At 54.3% G+C, this 19,473-nt stretch overlaps 1 protein-coding gene across 3 annotated transcripts in view; it reads right to left on the minus strand.

The window, feature by feature from the left end:
* Positions 1 to 251: 251 nt before the first annotated feature.
* ZZEF1 (zinc finger ZZ-type and EF-hand domain containing 1) overlaps positions 252 to 19,473 on the minus strand; it is a 98,429-nt gene continuing 79,207 nt past the window's right edge. For 2 of the 3 annotated variants that reach the window (XM_032322275.1, XM_032322273.1), the window contains 13 exons: positions 17,421 to 17,614; positions 15,883 to 16,002; positions 14,198 to 14,389; positions 13,449 to 13,585; positions 12,190 to 12,325; positions 11,729 to 12,088; positions 9,985 to 10,128; positions 9,415 to 9,583; positions 9,147 to 9,245; positions 8,615 to 8,780; positions 3,652 to 3,805; positions 3,143 to 3,214; positions 252 to 1,063 (listed from right to left, as the gene is read on the minus strand). In XM_032322275.1, coding sequence (XP_032178166.1) covers positions 983 to 1,063; positions 3,143 to 3,214; positions 3,652 to 3,805; positions 8,615 to 8,780; positions 9,147 to 9,245; positions 9,415 to 9,583; positions 9,985 to 10,128; positions 11,729 to 12,088; positions 12,190 to 12,325; positions 13,449 to 13,585; positions 14,198 to 14,389; positions 15,883 to 16,002; positions 17,421 to 17,614 — 2,024 coding nt within the window. In that variant the 3' untranslated portion in view covers positions 252 to 982. The remainder of the gene's footprint in view (positions 1,064 to 3,142; positions 3,215 to 3,651; positions 3,806 to 8,614; positions 8,781 to 9,146; positions 9,246 to 9,414; positions 9,584 to 9,984; positions 10,129 to 11,728; positions 12,089 to 12,189; positions 12,326 to 13,448; positions 13,586 to 14,197; positions 14,390 to 15,882; positions 16,003 to 17,420; positions 17,615 to 19,473) is intronic. The other variant, XM_032322274.1, reaches the window with a different exon arrangement.

A 19,473-nucleotide genomic window follows, 5' to 3' on the forward strand; every position in this document is an offset into this window, starting at 1 on the left:
GCCCTCCCAGCCTCACATTCCAAAGCCTGGCTTTGGAAGGAGAGTCTTCAGCACTTCAGGGAGAGACCGGCATCCTAAAAGGGAGAGCAGAAACGGCATTCACTCAAACAGATGCTGTGACGGCGGACCAACAGCCAGGCAAGCACACAGAGTCCCAGGGGTCAAAGTGATGGACTACCGGGACCTCAGATAAGAAATAAAATCATCATATATTCTCTGTTTGGTTTTTGGTTTGGGTTTTTTTTTGTTTGTTTTTTTTTTACTTCTAAAATAAGATCCATCTGATAACACTTCGAGTCTTTAAGTACAGAAGCTTTCCCAAGAGCAGCGTGTCCCCTGGATGACTGTTCCATTGGGCCCCCTGGAGGCCTCACAAGGGAGTCACGTGGTTCTGTTCTGAGAATGTCAGGCGGAAACTGAAACAGGAGAAAACAACAAAACGCAGACGTGCGGGGAGTCGGAGCGAGAGCAATGCCCACGGGCAGCCCACCGGCTGTGACCACGGACACCTGCTCACTGAGGACTTCCGTGAGACGGCCACGTGGGCACCAGCAGGTGGCCATGACGAGCTCTCCCCGGCTTTGGTTGGGGCTGCCCAGTCTCCAGATGCAAGACCGCAAGAAGAGCTCCCAGGCCAGGCTGCCGCTCCAGGTCCTCCTGAGGAAGGCAGCTTGGGGCCAACTCCGGCTTCACAGGAAGGCCATGTGCAGCAGCTCCAGAGACAGAACCCTTTCCAGAGAGGCTCCTTCAGACCTTCCTGGGCTGACCCTCTGAGCAGCCCTGTGGCACTCGCTCCCACATGCCATGATCGTGCCGGCGCGAGCGTGTGACGCGGCTGCTGCTCGGACGCAGGCTGCCTGGCATTCTGCTAGGAATGGGAGTGGGAGCTCAAGGGGGGCCGGGCGTTTTCCTGAATGAGTTCAGATGTCCGTGTGAGCGCTTGTGGACAGACGCCCCCTTTCTGTGCAGGCCACAGCAAAGGCTAGCACTCGACGTTCCAGAGGCCGGTCGCCTTGTTCGGGTAGTTGATGGCCAGGCTGATGGCAGCAATGTTCTGCAGAGCCTGTGGAAGGAGAACCAGTCGTGTGCTCATTTGTTAAGTGTGGACTGGACAAGACCCTCGGCTGAGCACCTCGGCTGAGTATCAATGTTGATACTTGGCTAATGGTTTAGCAGAGGTTTCTGGAGTACACATTTAGTGTATGGAAATTCAAGACAGCTAAAGGGCTGTTTGATTATCATCTCATCTTGCATCGTGATCAATTGGCAAGAAAAGGAGTTTTCAAGATTACATTTCTGGATGCTATCTTTTCAATTAATGTATCTGTAAAAGTTTCTTTGTAAATATTATGTGTTCTGATGTGTCTAAGATTCCAAACAAAATGATCCCTGCACTTCCTCAAGATGTTTAGTGACAGTCTGGTAAGCAGAGCAGTCTGAGCAAGAAATAGGAAATGCAGAAATAGGTTTTGTCTGGTTGCATATAATCTTTGCTCTTTTTAAGCTCTGTGAGCTCTGAAATATATTTTTGGGTTACTTAGTGTGTTTGACAAGACAGCTTGATATTTCTATCAAACAAATGACTTTCATATTGCAACAACCTTTGTAAGAACCACTCAAATAAAATTCTTTTATTTTAAAATAAAAGAATGGGGTGCCCATGATGGGGTGCCCTCACCCAGGGCACCAGCCCAGAGTGAGAAACAGTCGCTCAAGACTCCATGAGAACTGCAAACACAGGGCAGAAACATGACTACTACTCCGAGAGAGGGGCAGGTGTGATGCTGGTGGGCTCGGTGTGCCCGGAGAACATGGGCCGCAGGGCATCTGGGCAAGCTCTTCGGAGAAGGGAAAGAACACAGAGGAGGAGGAGAAGGGGAGAAACGAACAGTGCTAGGCCAAGCGTGGGAGGGTGCCGGGAGGGGGTACCCTGGAGCCAGGCCGAGGCCGCGGTGCGAGCTCAGTGCAGCAAGAACAGGGGAGGCTAGGGGAGGAGGAGGCAGAGTACTGGTCCAGCACAGAGGACATGCCGTGGGGAAGCTCAGCACGAGCCACAGGCAAGGAGACAGGACATGGGGATAGGCAAGAGGGAGGCGCCCACGGGTACATAACACAGAGCTCATGGTGCCACAGGTCATGTCTCAAGTTGTCACTGTGTGTCAGGAAACCAGGGGCGGTGGTGGCAGGGCAGGCAGGGGTCTGTGAGGAGAGAAGGGGGTTTCTACTCTGCCTGCGGGTCTCCAGAGAATGCATGTGAATGCATCTAAGTTGAAGGGGGATTCCTGCGTCTTCCCGGCAAGGCGACCACGTGTTCACGAAGTGGACTTGCCAGGAACCGATGCCCACTCCGCGCGACCCTGGGTGAACCTCCCACTCGTCCAAGTGCAGTGCCCCATCTGCCCAGCACTAGAGGACTGGGCCACAAGCTCGAGGGTACGCGAGGGCACCGTGAGTCTAAGGCTGTCAACGTGTGGTCTGGGCCTGGGGTTCCCGAGACCCTCTCAGGGAGTCTGCGACGTGACAAACACTGTCGCAGTGATGCTAGGACGTTATTCTGCCTTCTTCCCCTCACGCTCCCAAGGGCACCGCGGAGTCCCCCAGAGGCAGCTGGGGCGCCGGCCCTGGCAGATGCAAATCACTGCCATCTGCCTCAAGAATGATTGTATTTTGGAAAATACAGCTGTTTCTCACAGAATGTGTTATTCACATTAACATGGACTGAGTTTATTATTTCTTAAAACGAGCTGGTGTTTGTGTAGAACCCACCAATATAAGCTTTTGGAGATCCTCAGTAACTTCGAAGTGTGAAGGACCCTGGGCCCAAACCTCAGGGGCTCTCCTGCCATGGGAGAAAGTCACATCCGAAAGTGCCTGAAATCGAACTACGGAGCCCTCAGCCCAGCGCTCGAGTTAAAGCGCCTGCTGTTTTGGTTTCAGACACAAATTCTGGCCGGCATCTTGCTGGCCTCTCCAGGCCCACGGTCTTACATGAGCCGCTCCTACGAATGGGTCCAACAACTCTCAGAATGGGCCCAACAACTCTCAGAAGCAGAGGGACAGGGCGGGGACAGAGCTCCGTGTGGACCCTGGAGGCTGGGGGGCTGGGGGGTGGGGCCGGCTGGCTCCAGCGGGGAGAGGGTACCTGTGCCGCGCAGCGGAGAAGGTGGTCGTCTGTGGTTAAGGCCAGCAGGTAATCCTGCAGCAGGCCGAGCTCCTGGAAAGAGGGAAGAGACACCGCGTCACCGGATTAGCACCCGGGGACACCCGCCTGCAGCCACAAAGTCTCGCTCCTCCAGGCACCTCACGGCAGGCCCTCCCTCAGGAGTGGCGGATGGGGCTGGACCAGGAGGAACCCCACACCTGGTTGCAGGGGCGCTCTGGGTCCATTTCCTCATGAGAAAATGACGGTAAGCTAAGGAATTCTGAAAAGACGGCCTTTCGTCTACATTCGGCCGCCCACTCTGCTCACGGAGAAAGAAGAACCCACCCATTTCATTTTCCAGGATTCCCTACTGTCAAGGACTAACAGAAAGCACTTCCTCCCTCCCTGACTCTAGGTCTCCCCAGGGGAGGGCACACAGAGGTGAGGACCTGGACTTCAGGCCACACCCCCGCCCTCCGGCAGCAGAGGAAGCACCAGCAGGACCTCACCTGGGCTCGGTTCTCCGTGACGAAGAACAGCTCCGTGAGGGCGCGGTGCAGGGGCAGCAGGATGCCAGGATGCGTCACGTCCTCCAGCCGGCTATACTCCATGTGCGTGAAGAGCTGCCACAGCGGCTTCAGCAGCGCAAGGTCACAGAGGTCACTGTGGGGGCGGTGGCAGACGGGAGACAGAAGCCAGCTGACGGACTCCCCCACATCCAGCAAAGTCACTACCGTCCCCCAAAATACTCCCCAGTGGCAGAGAGGGAAAGGGGCAGAACCCCCGGAAGCGGGAGACCCTGGAGCCGTCACGTCAATCACGCCTGTCTTTAAACTGGGCGCCGTGAAGAACCTCCCACGGCGGCGGGAAACCCTCGAGATGGACGTTATGTGGAAAAAAGCAGCACGTAAAACCACGCGTACAAAAGAAAACTAAACCCAACTGCGTGTATAGTATCGTGTGCCTATGTCAAAAGCAACAGTGAACAAATACAGAAAATGTTTTCCATGGCTGTCCTTGTCGGTTCCCTAGATTTTCTTTTTTTTTTAAGATTTTATTTATTTGAGAGGTAGAAAGAGAGAGAAGGAGCACAAGAGAGACGCAGGAGCAGAGGAAGCGTCACGCAGGGGGAGGGAGAAGCAGGGTCCCTGCCAAGCAGGGAGCTGGACATGGGACACGATCCCAGGACCCTAGGATCATGAGCTGAGCTGAAGGCAGACACTTCACTGACTGAGCTACCCAGGCGCCCCAAATTTCCTAGATTTTCTGCAATGTTTGTTGCTGCAACAGAGCACAAGAGAAGATTTAAAAGACAGTGATAAGCAATATTCCAATCTTAGCCTCATAAAACACAAGAAATGGGCTAACGAGGGAGCTCTGCCAGAGCCCTTGTAATTCGAGGCCCCGGGTGAGAGACGAACGTTTCTGACTCAGGGGTAAGATGTGCTTTTCATTCCACTTCAACCTCCTTCAGAGAAGAAAAGTTAATGAAGCAAATAATATTCTGGGCCTCACTACATGACTTTATGCATTCATAATCTTAAATTTTGCCTTTTCTCTTTAATGTCCAACTTTCTCCCAGAACAGTAAGTCTTCCTGCGGATCAAGGGGAACGCACGGTTTGATTTCTGGAGACAGTTCTGTAGAACTTCCGGGTCACCATTGGGAGGGACGTCCATGCACCTGCGTGGCTCATACTCCTACCCCGCCCCAGGGCTGCCTTCCCCTCTGCCTGTGCAGTCTCACCCCAGGACTGAGGAAGGCCAGCGACCGTGCAAGCGCCCCCACAATGTGGCCAGGAAGGGCCCCGCCGTCTGAAGACAGTTTCAAACCTATCACTCAACCGGGCACTTCTCGGTGCAAGCAGCTCTCACAGGAACAGAACTGAGCCCCTGCAGGCGAAGCGACCTCCGTACACGGGGACCCAGTGACAACAGCAACCACAGTCCGCTTACCCCCCACACCCCCCGGCTGGCAGCGGCCGACTCCTCTCTGTCAGACTACACAGAGGCCCTGCTGCTGAGGCATCATCCGTCCATTCTGACTGGGACCCTGGGCTTGTCTGGGGTGTCTGGGGAGGGGCCGAGTGGCTCAGCCGCACAAGCATCTGACTCCTGATTTTGGCTCCGGTCATGATCCAGGGACTGCAAGGTGGAGCGCCCCCTTCAGGCTCTGCACTGGGCGTGGAGGCTGCTCAGGATCCCTCTGCACACCAGTCCCCTACCCCCGCCCCCACCCACATGCTCCCTCTCCCTCGCTCTCTCAAAAAGTAAATGCTGGAGGACACTGAACCCTGACAGGCAGGGCTGTGAGTGTGCGGAGGACGTGTGTGACTTGGTTGCCAACACTTGCCCTCCAAGCTGAGGAGCAAGGCGACGCGTCTATAATCCCCACATCTGTTCAGTACTCTGTGCAAGGTCCTGCAAAAGGAGGGGAGGAAGCTTCTAAGGACCGAGAGGAAGAACTAAAACCCCTTCTTGGCCAAGAGCATGACTGTGCTCTGAATAATCCACATGCACACTTAAAGTTAACAAACAGAGCACGGTCCCTGCACACAAAGGAAATACATAGAAATTAATTATATATGAGCAGAAACAGTTAAGAAATAAGAATTCTAAAATAACAGTTACAACAGCATCAAAACCATCAACCACCTAGGGATAAACCAAAAGGGAGCGTTGTGCAGGCTGCCTACACGGAACCCTGTGAGACGTGCCCCAGAGCGGGGCCACGAGGGCTGCAGGGGACAGGCACCAGGACTTCACGGCTGTGGGTCAGGGGCTCAATGCCACAAAGAGCCAAAACCCCATCTGGCGAGAGGAGGCGTGTGCCTGTATGTGTGGACAAAAGCATGTGGCTCAGGGACACTCCGAGGTACCAGAAGTTCTGGCCGGAGCGAAGAGGCAGGAAACAGACACGAGAGGGCATCTGCATTGGAACAGACATACAACAGACCGTGTGCAGACAACAGCCTAGCCAGAGACCCCAAAGGCCACAGAGAAGCAACATTAGCACTAGAAGATGCAGTGAAGTCACAGGGCAGAAGCCAAGGCGGAAAGACCCGCTGCATTTCTACACATTAGCAACGAACTATCAGAAGGAGTATTAGGAAACAAACCCATTTATGATGGGATAAAAAAGAATAAAACATTTAGAAATAAATATTAACAAGAGGTAAAAATGGTCTATCCACGGCAAACTATGGAATGCTGACGAGAGAAACTAGAGAAAACACAGGGAAGTGTAAAAGCATGATCCATGGTCATGGCCAGAAGACCACCGGTGCCAACGGCTGCTGCCCACAGCAAGATACAGCGTCCACGGAGCCCCATACAAATCCCCACGGCATTTCACAGAAACAGGAAAACAGCCATAAAGTCCATGTGGAACTACAGGAGGCCCTGAGTACTCGAACCAATCATCAAAGCACACCTGGAGGCCTCACGCTCTGATTTCCAACCCTAATACAGAGTTACGGTAATCCAAACCATATGGCACCAGAATAAAAACAGGCAGAAAGACTGATGAACAGGACAGGGAGCCCAGAAGTACACACAGGCGTATACGGACCATTAATTCTGACAAAGGTGCCAAGAATACACAATGAGGAAAGGACGGTCTCCTCACCAAATGTGTGGGACAAGCCGGATAGCCTCAAGCAAGGCTGGATCCCTCCCTCATACCACACACAGAATCAATACAAAAGTGATTAAAGACCTGAATGAGACACCTCCAGCTGCAAAACTCCTACAAGAAAACATAAAGGCTAAGCTCCTTGGCATTGGTCTTGGCTACGAGTTTTTTAAAATTTGACACAAAAGCAAGAATTAAGTGGGACTACATCAAACTAAAAAGCTGCAAAGCAAAGGAAACCATCAACAAACGAAAAGGCGATCTACGGAATGGGAGAAAGTACTTGTAAACCACATCCGATAAGTGGTTAATATCCAAAACACACAAGGAACTCATATGACTTGATTTCAAATGAACCTAAAGAACCCAATTAAAATACGGTCCTAGGACCTGAACAGACATTTTCGCAAAGAAGATGTGCAGATGGCCAAAAGACACATGAGAAGATAGGGGCTCACATCACTCATCATCAGGAAATTGAAGCCAGAACGAGATATTGCTTCGCATGTGTGAGGACGGCTATCATCGAAAAGACAGGCGATGACAGCTGTTAGGGAGGACACGGAGAAAGGAGAACTCTGGTGCGTCGCTGGTGGGGACGCAAGCGGCTGTGGCCACTGTGGAGACCAAGATGGCGGTTCCTCGAGTCATTAAAACCACAACTACTGAACAATCCAGCAATCCCACTCCTGGGTTTACAGCCAAAGCCCATGAATCATTACCTCAAAGATACCTGCACACAAACGTTCTCAACAGCCAAGGTATGGAAACACACAGTGTCTCCTGCGGGAAGAGTGGATACAGCCAACATGGTGCACCTACACGCACAACAGACTGTTCTTCACCATGAGATGAAGGAGACCCCGCCGTTCGCAACAACACGGATGGGCCCAGATGGCATTAGGCTCGGTAGAATGAGCCCAAGAGAGACAAACCCCAGGTGATCTTACCTCCACGTGGAAACCAAAACCAACCAATCAAACTCGTCAACACGGAGAACAGAATGAATGGTCACCGGGGCGTGGGGTTAGGGAGGCGGGGAGAGGCCGGTCAGAGAGCAAACGCTCCAGCTGTGAGATGAAGGAGGTCTGAGGGTCTAACACACAATATGGTGATGACAGCTGACAGTGGCGTCCAACGCTGCATCATTTAACAGAAATTTGCTGAAAAGCCAGTTTCAGCAAGAGGGGAGACCCCGGGGCCATCCCACACGACAGAGGCAACCACGTGAGGTGTTCGGTGCATTAACTAACCCGACGGGGGATCTTTCATAGCGTGGACATCCGTGAAACCATCCCCTTCTATGCTTCAGATATATTACAATTTTTTCAGTGATACAGTACTAAAGTGGCCCCGGCAGGAGGAACCAAACAGACGGGGGCTACACAGGAGACCAGACACAGATGCACGGGTGTGTGGACACCTTCTTGGGGACAAAGGTGACCCGGTAGAGTGATGTGAGGGAAAGGTGGTCTGTGGGGTTGGGCAGAGACTCAAGCCCAATGACTAATCCCAACCCGACACCGGACATCATGAACAAAACGCATTCAGGGTGGAACGTAAGCTAGATGTGACAGAGACAACGAGCTTGGAGAACACAGGAAATAATGTCGCGACCCCAAGACAGAGCACAGCGAACACTTCCTAAACAGGACAACAAAAGCACTATTGTTAAAATAAAAAAAAATTAAAAAAAAAGATTGGTAAAGAACCAGAAGCTATTAAAATCAGAAGCTTCTTTCCATCAGACAGCACAGAGAGAGAAGTGACAAGCCCCAGCGTGGAAGAAGGTCCTCACAGCGCGGAACCCCCACACAGGACCCAGGGAGGGCAGCTCACCTGTGGGTGCAGCATCGGACAATCCTCAGGAGCAGGTGGATGGCTTTCAACCGCTGATGCCCAGTCTGGCGACAAGCCACACCCACCAGCCACTCCCAAATTTTGGCCAGGGGCAGGTGCGGAATGACTCTTTCTTCTGACAGCATCTGCTTCAAAATCTCGAACCCTGGCCCACACCCACAAAACATGGACATTTTAGAAACACAAGCTGCTTGAGTTTTCATGAACAGACCAAAACGACTATGACCATACAAATGTTGCCCAAATGATGCCTTTTATAAGAGCAACACGGGACATTTCAGTTTCTCCTTTTTGTAACATGCCCTGTGAAATCTAAGAAGTGTCTTCTGCAGGCCCCACAGGTGGCTCTTCCATCTGTCCACTCACGCTGACCACTGGCTGCCCCAGCACACTCAGCGACGTGTGTGCAAGTCGCAGAGAAAAGTGCCTGCCTTGACTTTAACAAACATCAGTTACATCCCAGAGGGTCCCGCCCAGAAGAGCCTGAGGACGGCGAGAGGAACGCACACACCTGTCTGGAACCGCCCCAGGTGTCCCGCCGTCACAGTGAATTTGTAGCCCCACTCCGTGTTGCTCATGTCCGAGGTGAAGCGGTAGTACAGAGTGTCTCCTGGCCACACAAGAGTCAGAAACAGCTCAGGACGCGGCAGCCAAAGGAAGTCCCACGCTCCTGAGGAAGAAGGCTGAACCCGGGGTGACGCCCTCCCACAACATCCTTCTTCCAAGGACTAAGTGTCAATGCTCCATGGAGTCTAGGGGAGCGAGGACATGGCCACTACCTGGGAGCTCAAAATCCTTCCACTTCTGCTGCGACCCACTGAAGGTGTGTCGGTCCTGCTGGAAGTCGCTACTGCTGGCCATGGCCAGCTCGTCGCAGCCCTCCTCTGTGCTGCACTGCGGGTCGAATTTGACCGACAGGTAGATGGCACCAGGGATGTGGACTTTGTCCTGGGGAAGGACACTTCTGTCATTCCTGAGGGCTCCTCTGGTGCCCTGTCCAGCACCTCTAAGACAAGGGGAATGGGGAGCACAAGCCTGGGTAATAAGACAAAGGGCGGGGGCCTCCATGGCGCGGCCACGTCATCGGGAGCCAGTGCAGCCGGGACCGAGCCCAGGCCCTCATGAGGACCCACTGTCCAAGATGCTGGGGATTCCCTGCGAGGACCTCACCGCAGGAGAAGTGAACTCCTCCTCGCAGGTCGGAAGACTAGGGTGTGGGGACCCCCAGGGTCTGGGGAGGCGGACGGCCGCTTAGAGCGAGTGCTGCGCGGGGGAGGCAGCCACCGCCGGCGCAGAGGAGGTTCTCAGCAGCCCTCACAGGTCCAGCCTGCCGGGCACCCTGGACGTACCTCAAAGTTGGTGTTATTGTTATAGGGGTGTTTCGACTCCCTGACTTGCACCTCCATGCCAGGCTCCTCCATGAACTGGCACGCAGCCAGGGCCATGGTCCCCAGCATGCTCCCTCGGCAGCCCTGGAGCACCTTCCGCAGAATCTGGCAAGACGTGAGGCATGGAGCGTCAGAGCCCAGGGGCGGGAGGAAGGACACGTCCATTCCAACCCGAGGCCCACAAAGGTGCTGGCTTCCCCCTGGTCCCGGCCCCAGCCCTGGAGCGCACTCCTCCAGCCACCTCTTACCACGGGGACCAGGACACCCCCGCCTCAGTCTGCCCTGGAAACCCTACTTCTGGGCATGCTGAGAAGCCACCAGAACTCATCAGAGGTGGTCCCGGACCCTTAGAGTCCCAAGCCAAGCAGGGGAGGGACGCACAGAGAAACAAGGACTGGACAAGGGGACGTGGGCCAAGGAGGCATGGAACTGAGGGCTCCGTGGGGCAAGGATGGGGGAGGCACTTCCAACCGGGGAACAGCTGCAGCAGTGTGGGTGCACCATGTGTGCATGAGCATGCAGGAGGGTGCACCATATGTGGGGGTGCCAAGGGGACAGGGATGAAAAAGGTGGCAGTAAATGTGACTCAAGATCTTTGCCCTTGGAAGCTGGAAGGGGGTGACGAAACATGGTAGCTCAGCCGGAGGCGGCGCCCATGGCTTCCCCGTGCCGCCCCTCCCACCCCGCCCAGACCTGGCTGTGTTCTGCTGTGTGGCTCCTCTGGGTGCATTCACCCTGGGAATCGCCACCCAGCACTATTCTCAAAGATGACGTTGGAGATTTGACTTAAGAATATAACCAGGTGGGGCACCTGGGTGGCTCAGTGGGTTAAGCCTCTGCCTTCGGCTCAGGTCAGGATCCCAGGGTCCTGGGATCGAGCCCCACATTGGGCTCTCTGCTCTGCAGGGAGCCTGCTTCCTCCTCTCTCTCTGCCTGCCTCTCTGCCTACTTGTGATCTCTGTCAGATAAATAAAGAAAAAATCTAAAAAAAAAAAAAAAGAATATAACCAGGGGCGCCTGGGTGGCTCAGTGGGTTAAATCCTCTGCCTTCAGCTCGGGTCGTGATCCCAGGGTCCTGGGATTGAGCCCCGCATCGGGCTCTCTGCTCAGCGGGGACCCTGCTTCCCCCTCTCTCTCTGCCTGCCTCTCTGCTACTTGTGACCTCTGTCAAATAAATAAATAAGATCTTAAAAAGAAGAAAAAAATAGAACCAGAGGCCTGGAAAAGCAGACTGGAATGTGGGGTTAGGCTGCAGAGCCCACAGCTGCCTTCTGAAGGTTGGGGCCTCTGAGTATACTTCCTCAAGACAGAACCCACTCCGGTCACGCTGTGACAGGTGCAACACCCCGGGGCAGACACTCCAGAAATAAGCCCCAAACTCCCTGGACGCTCCCTGTACCATGAGGACAGGCCAGTCAGCCGCAATTCCCCGTGTCCCCTGGACCTGGCACTAGACAAGAAGAGACAGGCCAGGCCAAGCGCACAGTCAGGCTCCGGGGACCACAGTGTCAAGCACCCTCTGCACACCAGGTCTGCCGCACCCCTGCCTGGTCTCTGCTGCCCTCACAGGTGTTGGGGAGCTGCACGCCACCACAGGTGACCCCCTCCAGGGAGGCCCCCGCCAGAGGAAAAAGGTTCAAACGTGGGGGCGGGGGCCGAGGAGGAACCACATGGGCGGTGCCCAGCTCGGCCTGCTAACAATCACCTTTTCCCACTGATGCTTTTCTTCCAGCTGCATGAACATGTCCAGGATGTAGGTCATGTGGGCCGGGCCACTGAGTTCCAGGGTGTCCTCACTCACTGGCACGTGTCCCGGCCAATCGGCAAGCAAGGAGGCCAGCACGTGGCGGGCGTACAGCACGGCTGTGGCCTCGTTGACGCGGAACAGGTAGTCGCGGGCGGCCCGCTTGCTCTTGCTGTTCAGCTCCTTGTGCAGGAGGGCAGCACTCTTGCTGCGCCGCTGCTTGGCGTAGCTCTGCTGCAGCTCACTCTCCGTGCTGGCGATGAGCTTCTGGCTCACGGGGTTCGACTCGGCTGTGGCCTGCTCACAGCGTGTGGGCCGGGCCTGCAAACCCAAGACCACCATTACCACTGCCTGCCCCTCAGCACGGGGTGGGGGCGGGGTCAAGGGGCAGGTGTTTCGCGTTTAAGGTGAAGGCCACCCACCAAGCATGGTAAGATAATCATGTCTGTGTCCACGGCTTTGGCACTCTGCTCCTCCAGCCTCAGACCCCCACTGGGCTGCCACCTCTGAGCCAGGGTCCGAATCCTTTCGTCCGTGGTGAGCTCATCCCCGTCGAACCTGGGGAGAAGGGGCACAAGGCTGGGCACACACATCACAGAAAGTGAAGAGCTCGGCACGCAGTGAAGCCTGGCGGAAAGGCCTCTCCGCGCTACTGTCCTGTTACTGTTCTGCAGTGACATTATCGCCCCGTAGTCTGCAACCCAGACGCGGAGCACTCACTGACTTGCGCACGCAGACGTGCACATACGCCCTGGGGGCAGAGGACGCCAACTGTCCCTCGGGATCTCAGAAACAGAGCTCCTGGAAGCCTCAGCGGGATACCCAGCCCCTCCTCAGCTAGACAGCATGATGCAACTAGGTCCTCTGCCACAGGAGGCCAGTGAACCTTCCCTCAAGCAGCTGGGTTCAGGGTGTCCTCCTCCTTCTACTCTCCGCCACTCCCCAGGCTGGAACACAGGGCTGGGGGTATGGGTAACAACAAACAGGAAGACAATACCCTTGGGGAGACAGGGTCCTTCCCAGAGCAGAGCTGCCTACCCACCCTGGACGGTCCCAAGAAGAGAAACAATTCTATCTTCCTTGACCCACTGTTTCCGGGTGTCTTAGTCACAGCTGCTTAGACTGTGCCCTCCTTCATTTCACAAAGGATTTGAGGCAAAGTATGAGAAGTGCAGAAAAACAGCTTTTTCAAAGAAAAGTTGAATTGGTACTGCATGTAAGTTAGAAGAAGTCAAAACAAGCACATGACGGGGAGATGAATGTGGCCAGTGACGGTCCACAACATTCGGGAGCTGGGCCCAAGCACTAGGCCGAGCTTCCCGGCCCAGAGGAGGGAGTGTTGTTAACTTGGTGATAACCCTTGGGGAAATCCATGAAGATAACGTGCAAATAGCACTCTGGCCGCAGGGCCCAGGACGACGTATGAGAGAAGCCCTGGCGTCCGCTTGATGTCCACTCCCAGAGGGACACGCAGCACAGCTCAGAGAGGATGCATGTAGCGGGGCGGGGCCGGTGTTCACGGCGCTGCACAAAGAACTGAGAACCAGGTCCAGGGGCCGGCCTGGCCTGAGTCTGCCCAGCACGCGCTGGCGGGAGGCCATCATGGCCCTGCCCGGCCCCCATGCTCTCCCCCCGCGCTCCCCTGCTGGCCACACATGTGCCGCAGCTCTGCGCCCCTCACCTCTTCTGAACCTCCAGGAAGAAGGAGTCAGTCCTTTTCATCTGCAGCTCGTAGATGGCCCGGAGGACGTGCAGCGGGGCACGGAGCGCGTCGTGCGCCATCTGGAGGCCACGGGAGGAAGCACAGGAGAGACGGGGCTCAAAAGGGATAAAAGGGTTATTTTCTCAAGTTACCACAGGGTGTAATTTCTGAATCATCAATCCTAAGAGACGGACTGCGGAATCTGCTCTGCGATCATAAATTCACAGGAAAACACAGCACGGTAGCACCGGCAGCCACACGCTATGTTAACATCCACACCCCCACCCACCGCCGGAGCCACTGCCACGCATGCAACTCCAGGCACCGGCACCATGGGCCAGACACACGCCTGCTCCTCTGATCCCCACCCCACTCTCTGCCTCTCCTCCCTGCAGTCCGTGTTCCAGGAAGCGAGTATCCCCAAGGGACATCAGAGAATGCATCTCAGAAGTCACAGGGGACTCCCGGCAGCTAAGGGCTCAAAGGACGAGCAAAAGTGCTTGTGCTCATGTCACAGGAGAGACAATCCAATGCTGTCGGGCCAAAGAGCTTAAAAACGACGGCTGTGAGGATGTCTCCACTCTGGGTCGATTCTGCATAATTCAGACTGAGTCTTCAAGAAATGACCTCTCAGCACGTCAGACTGAGGCACTTTCACATGGAGGCAAACACTCGGTGCGAGCCCAAGAGAACCCGCCCCGTGGTTTCCGCACGGCCCCAGAGCTCACCAAGAAACATATTCGGGTGGGCTCGTCCAGGCTCTCCAGAGGGTCCAGCTTCTTCTGCTCCGGCTCGGTGGGGCTGCTGACCATGCCCTCTACTTCGTCCTCGGGGTCCCCTCGCTCGTCTCGCTCCGGGGCTGTGTGCTCGGCCGAGGTGTGGCTCTCCTTCTTCGAGGAGTACAGCATGATGGACAGAATCTATAGACAGAAAACCAGGCAGGACAGGGCTGCGGGTTCCGTGGATGAGAACATCACACTGATCTTTAACCCTCAAATGGTACAAGGTATTCGACCTTTTTTAATAGATGCAAGCATTCTCAAAAAGAAAGTAAAATTAGTAACAAAAAACACGAGAACATGCTCCATTTGCCTGTAATTGAAGACATACTAACACACACGCCTTGGGGCGGACGACCTAGGCTGGGATCACCTCACGTTTTGGTGAGGGAAAGGAGCTAGAACAACGTCTGCTGACTGTGCCCCAGCCAGCAGCACCCCTTTCAGGAGTAACATCGAGCCTGTTACGCTCGATGAAGCTGACATCCACCTTCGTGTGTCCCTGGCAGCCGCTACGCTGGGGTCATGACCAGTGACTCAGGGAAGCAGCCGCCGCACAGGCCCATGGCGTCTGAGTGCCACACACACGGCACCATCTGTGTTTACACGTGTGCCAGTGACGCCGACGGAAACAACTAGAATAAGGCCGTACAGAAAATACTAATGGTGGTTGTGTTCATGGGTGGAATTTGAAATTTTCTTCCTTTTCTATATTTCACATTTTCTGCAATGTAGTTCTGTTATTTGAATGATTAAAAAAATTAAATTTTACTTTTTTTTTTTTTTAAAGATTTTATTTATTTATTTGACAGAGAGAGATCACAAGCAGGCAGAGAGGCAGGCAGAGAGAGAGGAGGAAGCAGGCTCCCCGCTGAGCAGAGAGCCCGATGCGGAGCTCAATCCCAGGACCCTGAGATCATGACCTGAGCCGAAGGCAGCAGCTTAACCCACTGAGCCACCCAGGAGCCCCAAATTTTACTTTAAAATGTAAAAGGTTTTCCTCAGAATGAGAGCCCAGATGCTCTCCGGGCTTTCCCATACTATATTTCAGCACCATTTCCCGAAAGCTGGCCAACCCCTCGCAGGACGCCAGAGGACGGGCTCTTTGTACACTGGCCTCCGTGTGACAGAGCACAGCCGGCTGCCCTCCCTGAGCATGGCAGCAGCCTCTCCCAGACCCAAGGCCAGCACAGGGTACACACACTCGACACGGAACCTCAGCGATCCCACTGAGAAAAATCTGTGGCCCAGAAGCAATGTAGTGAGATGAAAATGATGGACTAAAATGCTACGTAAAATAAACATAACCAAGGACAAACTCAGAAACAGATTTTAGCTCAAAGGAGTGTCAAAGGGAAATAATAATTCCAGGATACATTTTATCACCGTGAGGTAACGGTCAGCCGCGTGTTTCCATAAACTATTTGTCCTCCGTGTTCTCTGAGCAAACAGCAAATGCATCCTCTCCCTGACAGGGAGGTCAGCTGTAATATCCCTGTTTCCAGCAGGGGACGCAAACCGAAGACACGGTTCCAACGCCTGCCCAGAACGGGTGAGCTCAGGGTAGAGCCCGTCGCGGCTACTGCAGGGGTCGCTCCCAAGCGGGAGGCCTGCCGTGGGCAGCGCACCCATACCTCCAGGTCCCGCAGGAGCCACGTTTTACTGAAACCGGTCCCTTTGCTGCACTTTTTCACCAGGAGCTTCAGCAAATCCGTCTGAAGGAAGGTCGCGTGAGTCTCTTCGAAACCGTGAGCCTGCCAAACAGAAGAGCAATGACCCACAGCCACCTCCCAGGCAGAAGGCACAGGCCCCGTGGGGAGAAGCAAGGCTCTTTCAGAGCCCAGGCTCAGCCTATGGCCCAAGGTCACCACATGGGGAAAATTCCAGAGTCGCAGGAAGGATGACACCCTAAACCTCAGCCCCAACCTGAGCCCGTCCGCTCCCCAACTCAGCCCTGGCAAGACTTTCTGGAGCCCAGGACACCGTGGGCTTTGTCCTACATGAATGAGCTTCCCCAGCGCTCGTCAGACCACATCCTACGTCCCGACTCCTGGCAGATGGGGCGCCACAGACAGCCTGCCCAGTTCTCTGGCCTCACACCCATCTTCCGCAGGATCCTGAAGGCCCACAGGTGCTCTTGCTATCGCTGACAGCCTCACCTCCTCCTGGGCCTGGCTCCCGAGGCTGCATCGCCCTGTCCAGACTCCTCATCTACCACCTCATACTCCACCTCCTCAGACAGGCTGTTTCTGATTCGGCAGTCCTCCTCCTCGTGGGCCCATGTGGCTCTCTGGAAGGCCAGACTGCAAGCCCCACCTCTCGAGATCAGTGCCACGGAGTTCCACATGGCTCCTGGTGCTCAATCAACAGTCATGAAAACAGGGACTCCAAGACAGAAACGGTCTGTGCCCTTGGGGAGTTTGTTTTCTCTTTGCTACTATAACTAAACAACTAAAACAAGAACAGACTGTGGTAAGTGCCTCGGAGGCAACAAACAGCAGCTGCGTGGCCTCGGTCCCCTCAGCAAGAGCACTCAGGGCGGGCCCAGAGCTGCCATCTGTGCGGACCCCTTGTGCTGCCACAGTCCTCCTGTGGCCTCCTGGGCAGTTCTGCCCAAGTCCAGGGAGTCACCAACTTTTATAAGAAACCCTTTTTTCATGGCTACTTCTTTGGGGAACATCGTCCTAAAAAGTGATCGCTTTCCTCCTGTCAGGCCCCTCAGCTAGCAGAAGAACTATCTTCCCCACAGGTCACGGCTTCTGGTCTGCACGCCAGCTTTCATCACCCAGCTCCTCCCGCCCCAACCGTCAAGCCTGTCGCTCTAAGTCCCCTAGCAAGCCGGGCCCCTCTGTCCTCCATTCCCTCTTGCCCTGGCTCAGAGGGGAGTGCAAAACTGTCCCATCCAGTTTCCTCCCGCCTTCCAAGGTCACATGCCCATCAGGTAAACATGCGGTTCCATGAAATAGTACTAAAAAAATACAAAGAGCCAACTACTGGGAAAATTCTGTTTCCTCCTTAGTTATCCTCATGCAAGACCTCAACCACTCCCAAAAATAATCCAGAGCCTTTGGTTAGCCGTCCATCGCGATTAGACGGCACCCGCCTGCAGTACGAGCCCCCCAGACGTCCCATCACAGTGGCTCATCTGCAAGGGGAAGAAGGTCACCATTACCTTCAGCGTTTTGTAGAGTCCTTTGAGGGCGAGAGACAGGACCCAGGTAGCTTCCACGGCCTCAGGACAGTGGCTGTCCACGCTGGTCTGCAGAAGGTGACTGGCGATGAAGGCCAAGTGCTGGGCGTACTGGCTCAGCTGGGCCTGAGAGCCGCTGCACTCCTGTCCCTTCTGCACCAGCTGGTAGTCCTTCACTGCGGCGTTCAGGCAGGCAGGAAGACAAAGGCATGGACAGTTAACGCTCCCAGCAGCCACATCTCTTCCCCCGTGGCGTGCCTTACTGAAGGAAGAGCCGCAGACCCCAACACAGACAGCCCTGCTTCAGCCTTGGCTGTGACCCCTACGGCCAGTTTGCAGGTGAGTGCCGAAGTGGCGTTGGGCCACCCGGCCACCAGGCAACCAGAGACACGATTCACATCCCGCTGCTGTGCGCAAACTGGCCATCTCCAAGTGCTACGGGCACTTCTTCACCGGCGCTGCTCCCAAGCAAGCTGAGACAGACGGGATTAGCTCCTGTCTCGAGCAACCGGACAGTGAAGTGCACGTGAGACCATGGTTTGCAGACAGGAGGTGACCGGCAGTGCAGACTAGGACCCTGACAGAAGGGACAAGAGCCAGAGGACCCCTCCAAAAGCCTGGCTTTCCCGAGACCACTTCCAGGGGCAGAACGGGGACTAGAATCAGAAGCAGAGTCCGGTAGTCTCAGTGAACTGATGAGAAAAAAGGTGAGTCTGGGGAAGTCAAGGCAGCTAGAATTTAGGGGCCAGAATGTCACGAAGAAGGGAGAGGCACAGGGACATAGAGGCTGCGGGGGCCTCGCCAGATAGCCGCACAAGCTTCGTGGCGAGTCTCCGGCAGAGCAGGAGCCACAAGCACGGGAGCACACCACCCAAGAGTGGGAGACGAACGACTCCTGGAGCTCACAGAGGCCTGGGGACCTTCTGGCTCCCCACGCCTGGCATCCTACTGGGTGCTGGCGCACGTGTCCTGTTGGGGGCAAAACGACTATCTGAAGACAGTTGCTCAAATGTTTCTGAATCTGATGGAAACCGTAAATCCACAGACCAACAAGCTCAATAACCCCCAAGAAGAAGAAACAAGAAACTCATGTCGAGGCAAACCCTGAACAAAATGCTAACCCTAAGTGACTAGGTGACTAAGGAGCAGTTCTTAAAAGCAGCCAGCGGGAAAAAGACGCATTTGAAGACAACAGAGAACGACAGCAAACGCTGCAGCTGTAACCACGTAAACCACAAGAAAATGGATCAAAAACCTTAAAAGACTCAAAGAAGGGACTCTTGGCCTAGAATTTTGTAGGCGGCAAAGTCATCTTTCAAAGATAAAGTCAAAATAAATTTTTTTTTTTGGTTTGGTAGGACACACCCACCAAAGCCTATAGCAGGAGACCGCGAGGCAAGAAATGTTCCGGAGTTCTTCAGGCCGAAGCAAGATGGTAGCAGGACGACACCTGCACTTACGCACAGGAACAAAGACCACCAGGAACAATAAGTATGAGAGCAAAGCTTTCTCACTTTAAAACCTTTCTTAAAGTATCTTCTTATTTGTATTATTTTTTATTTTCTAAACAAGAGTTCTTTTTTTTTTTTAAGGATTTCTTTGAGGGAGAGCGAGAAAGAGTGTGTGCGCACACAGACAAGCCAGGGGTGGGGGCGCAGAGGAGGGAGAGTGAGTGTATAAGCAGACTCCCTGCTGAGCACGGAGCCCAACACAGGGCTTGATCCCATGACCCTGAGACCATGACCTGAGCCCAAACTAAGAGTCAGATGCTTAACCCACTGCAACACCCCAGGGGACCCAAAACATCTGACTTTTTAAAGCAGAAATAAATAATGTATTATTTTGAGGTTTATAACACATAGAAGTAAAATGTGTGACAGTAGTAGCATAAGGATGGGGGGACAGAAATATGAAATCTATGTTCCCTCACTATATGTTAAGTGATAGAATACTGTTTAAAGGTAGACAATGACAAGTTAAAGGTGAATATTATAAACCCTAAAGCAACCACTAAAAAATTAAGAGATAAAGTTAA

The sequence above is a fragment of the Mustela erminea genome, chromosome 18, assembly GCF_009829155.1.
Source record: "Mustela erminea isolate mMusErm1 chromosome 18, mMusErm1.Pri, whole genome shotgun sequence".
In the NCBI taxonomy this organism is placed as follows: domain Eukaryota; kingdom Metazoa; phylum Chordata; class Mammalia; order Carnivora; family Mustelidae; genus Mustela; species Mustela erminea.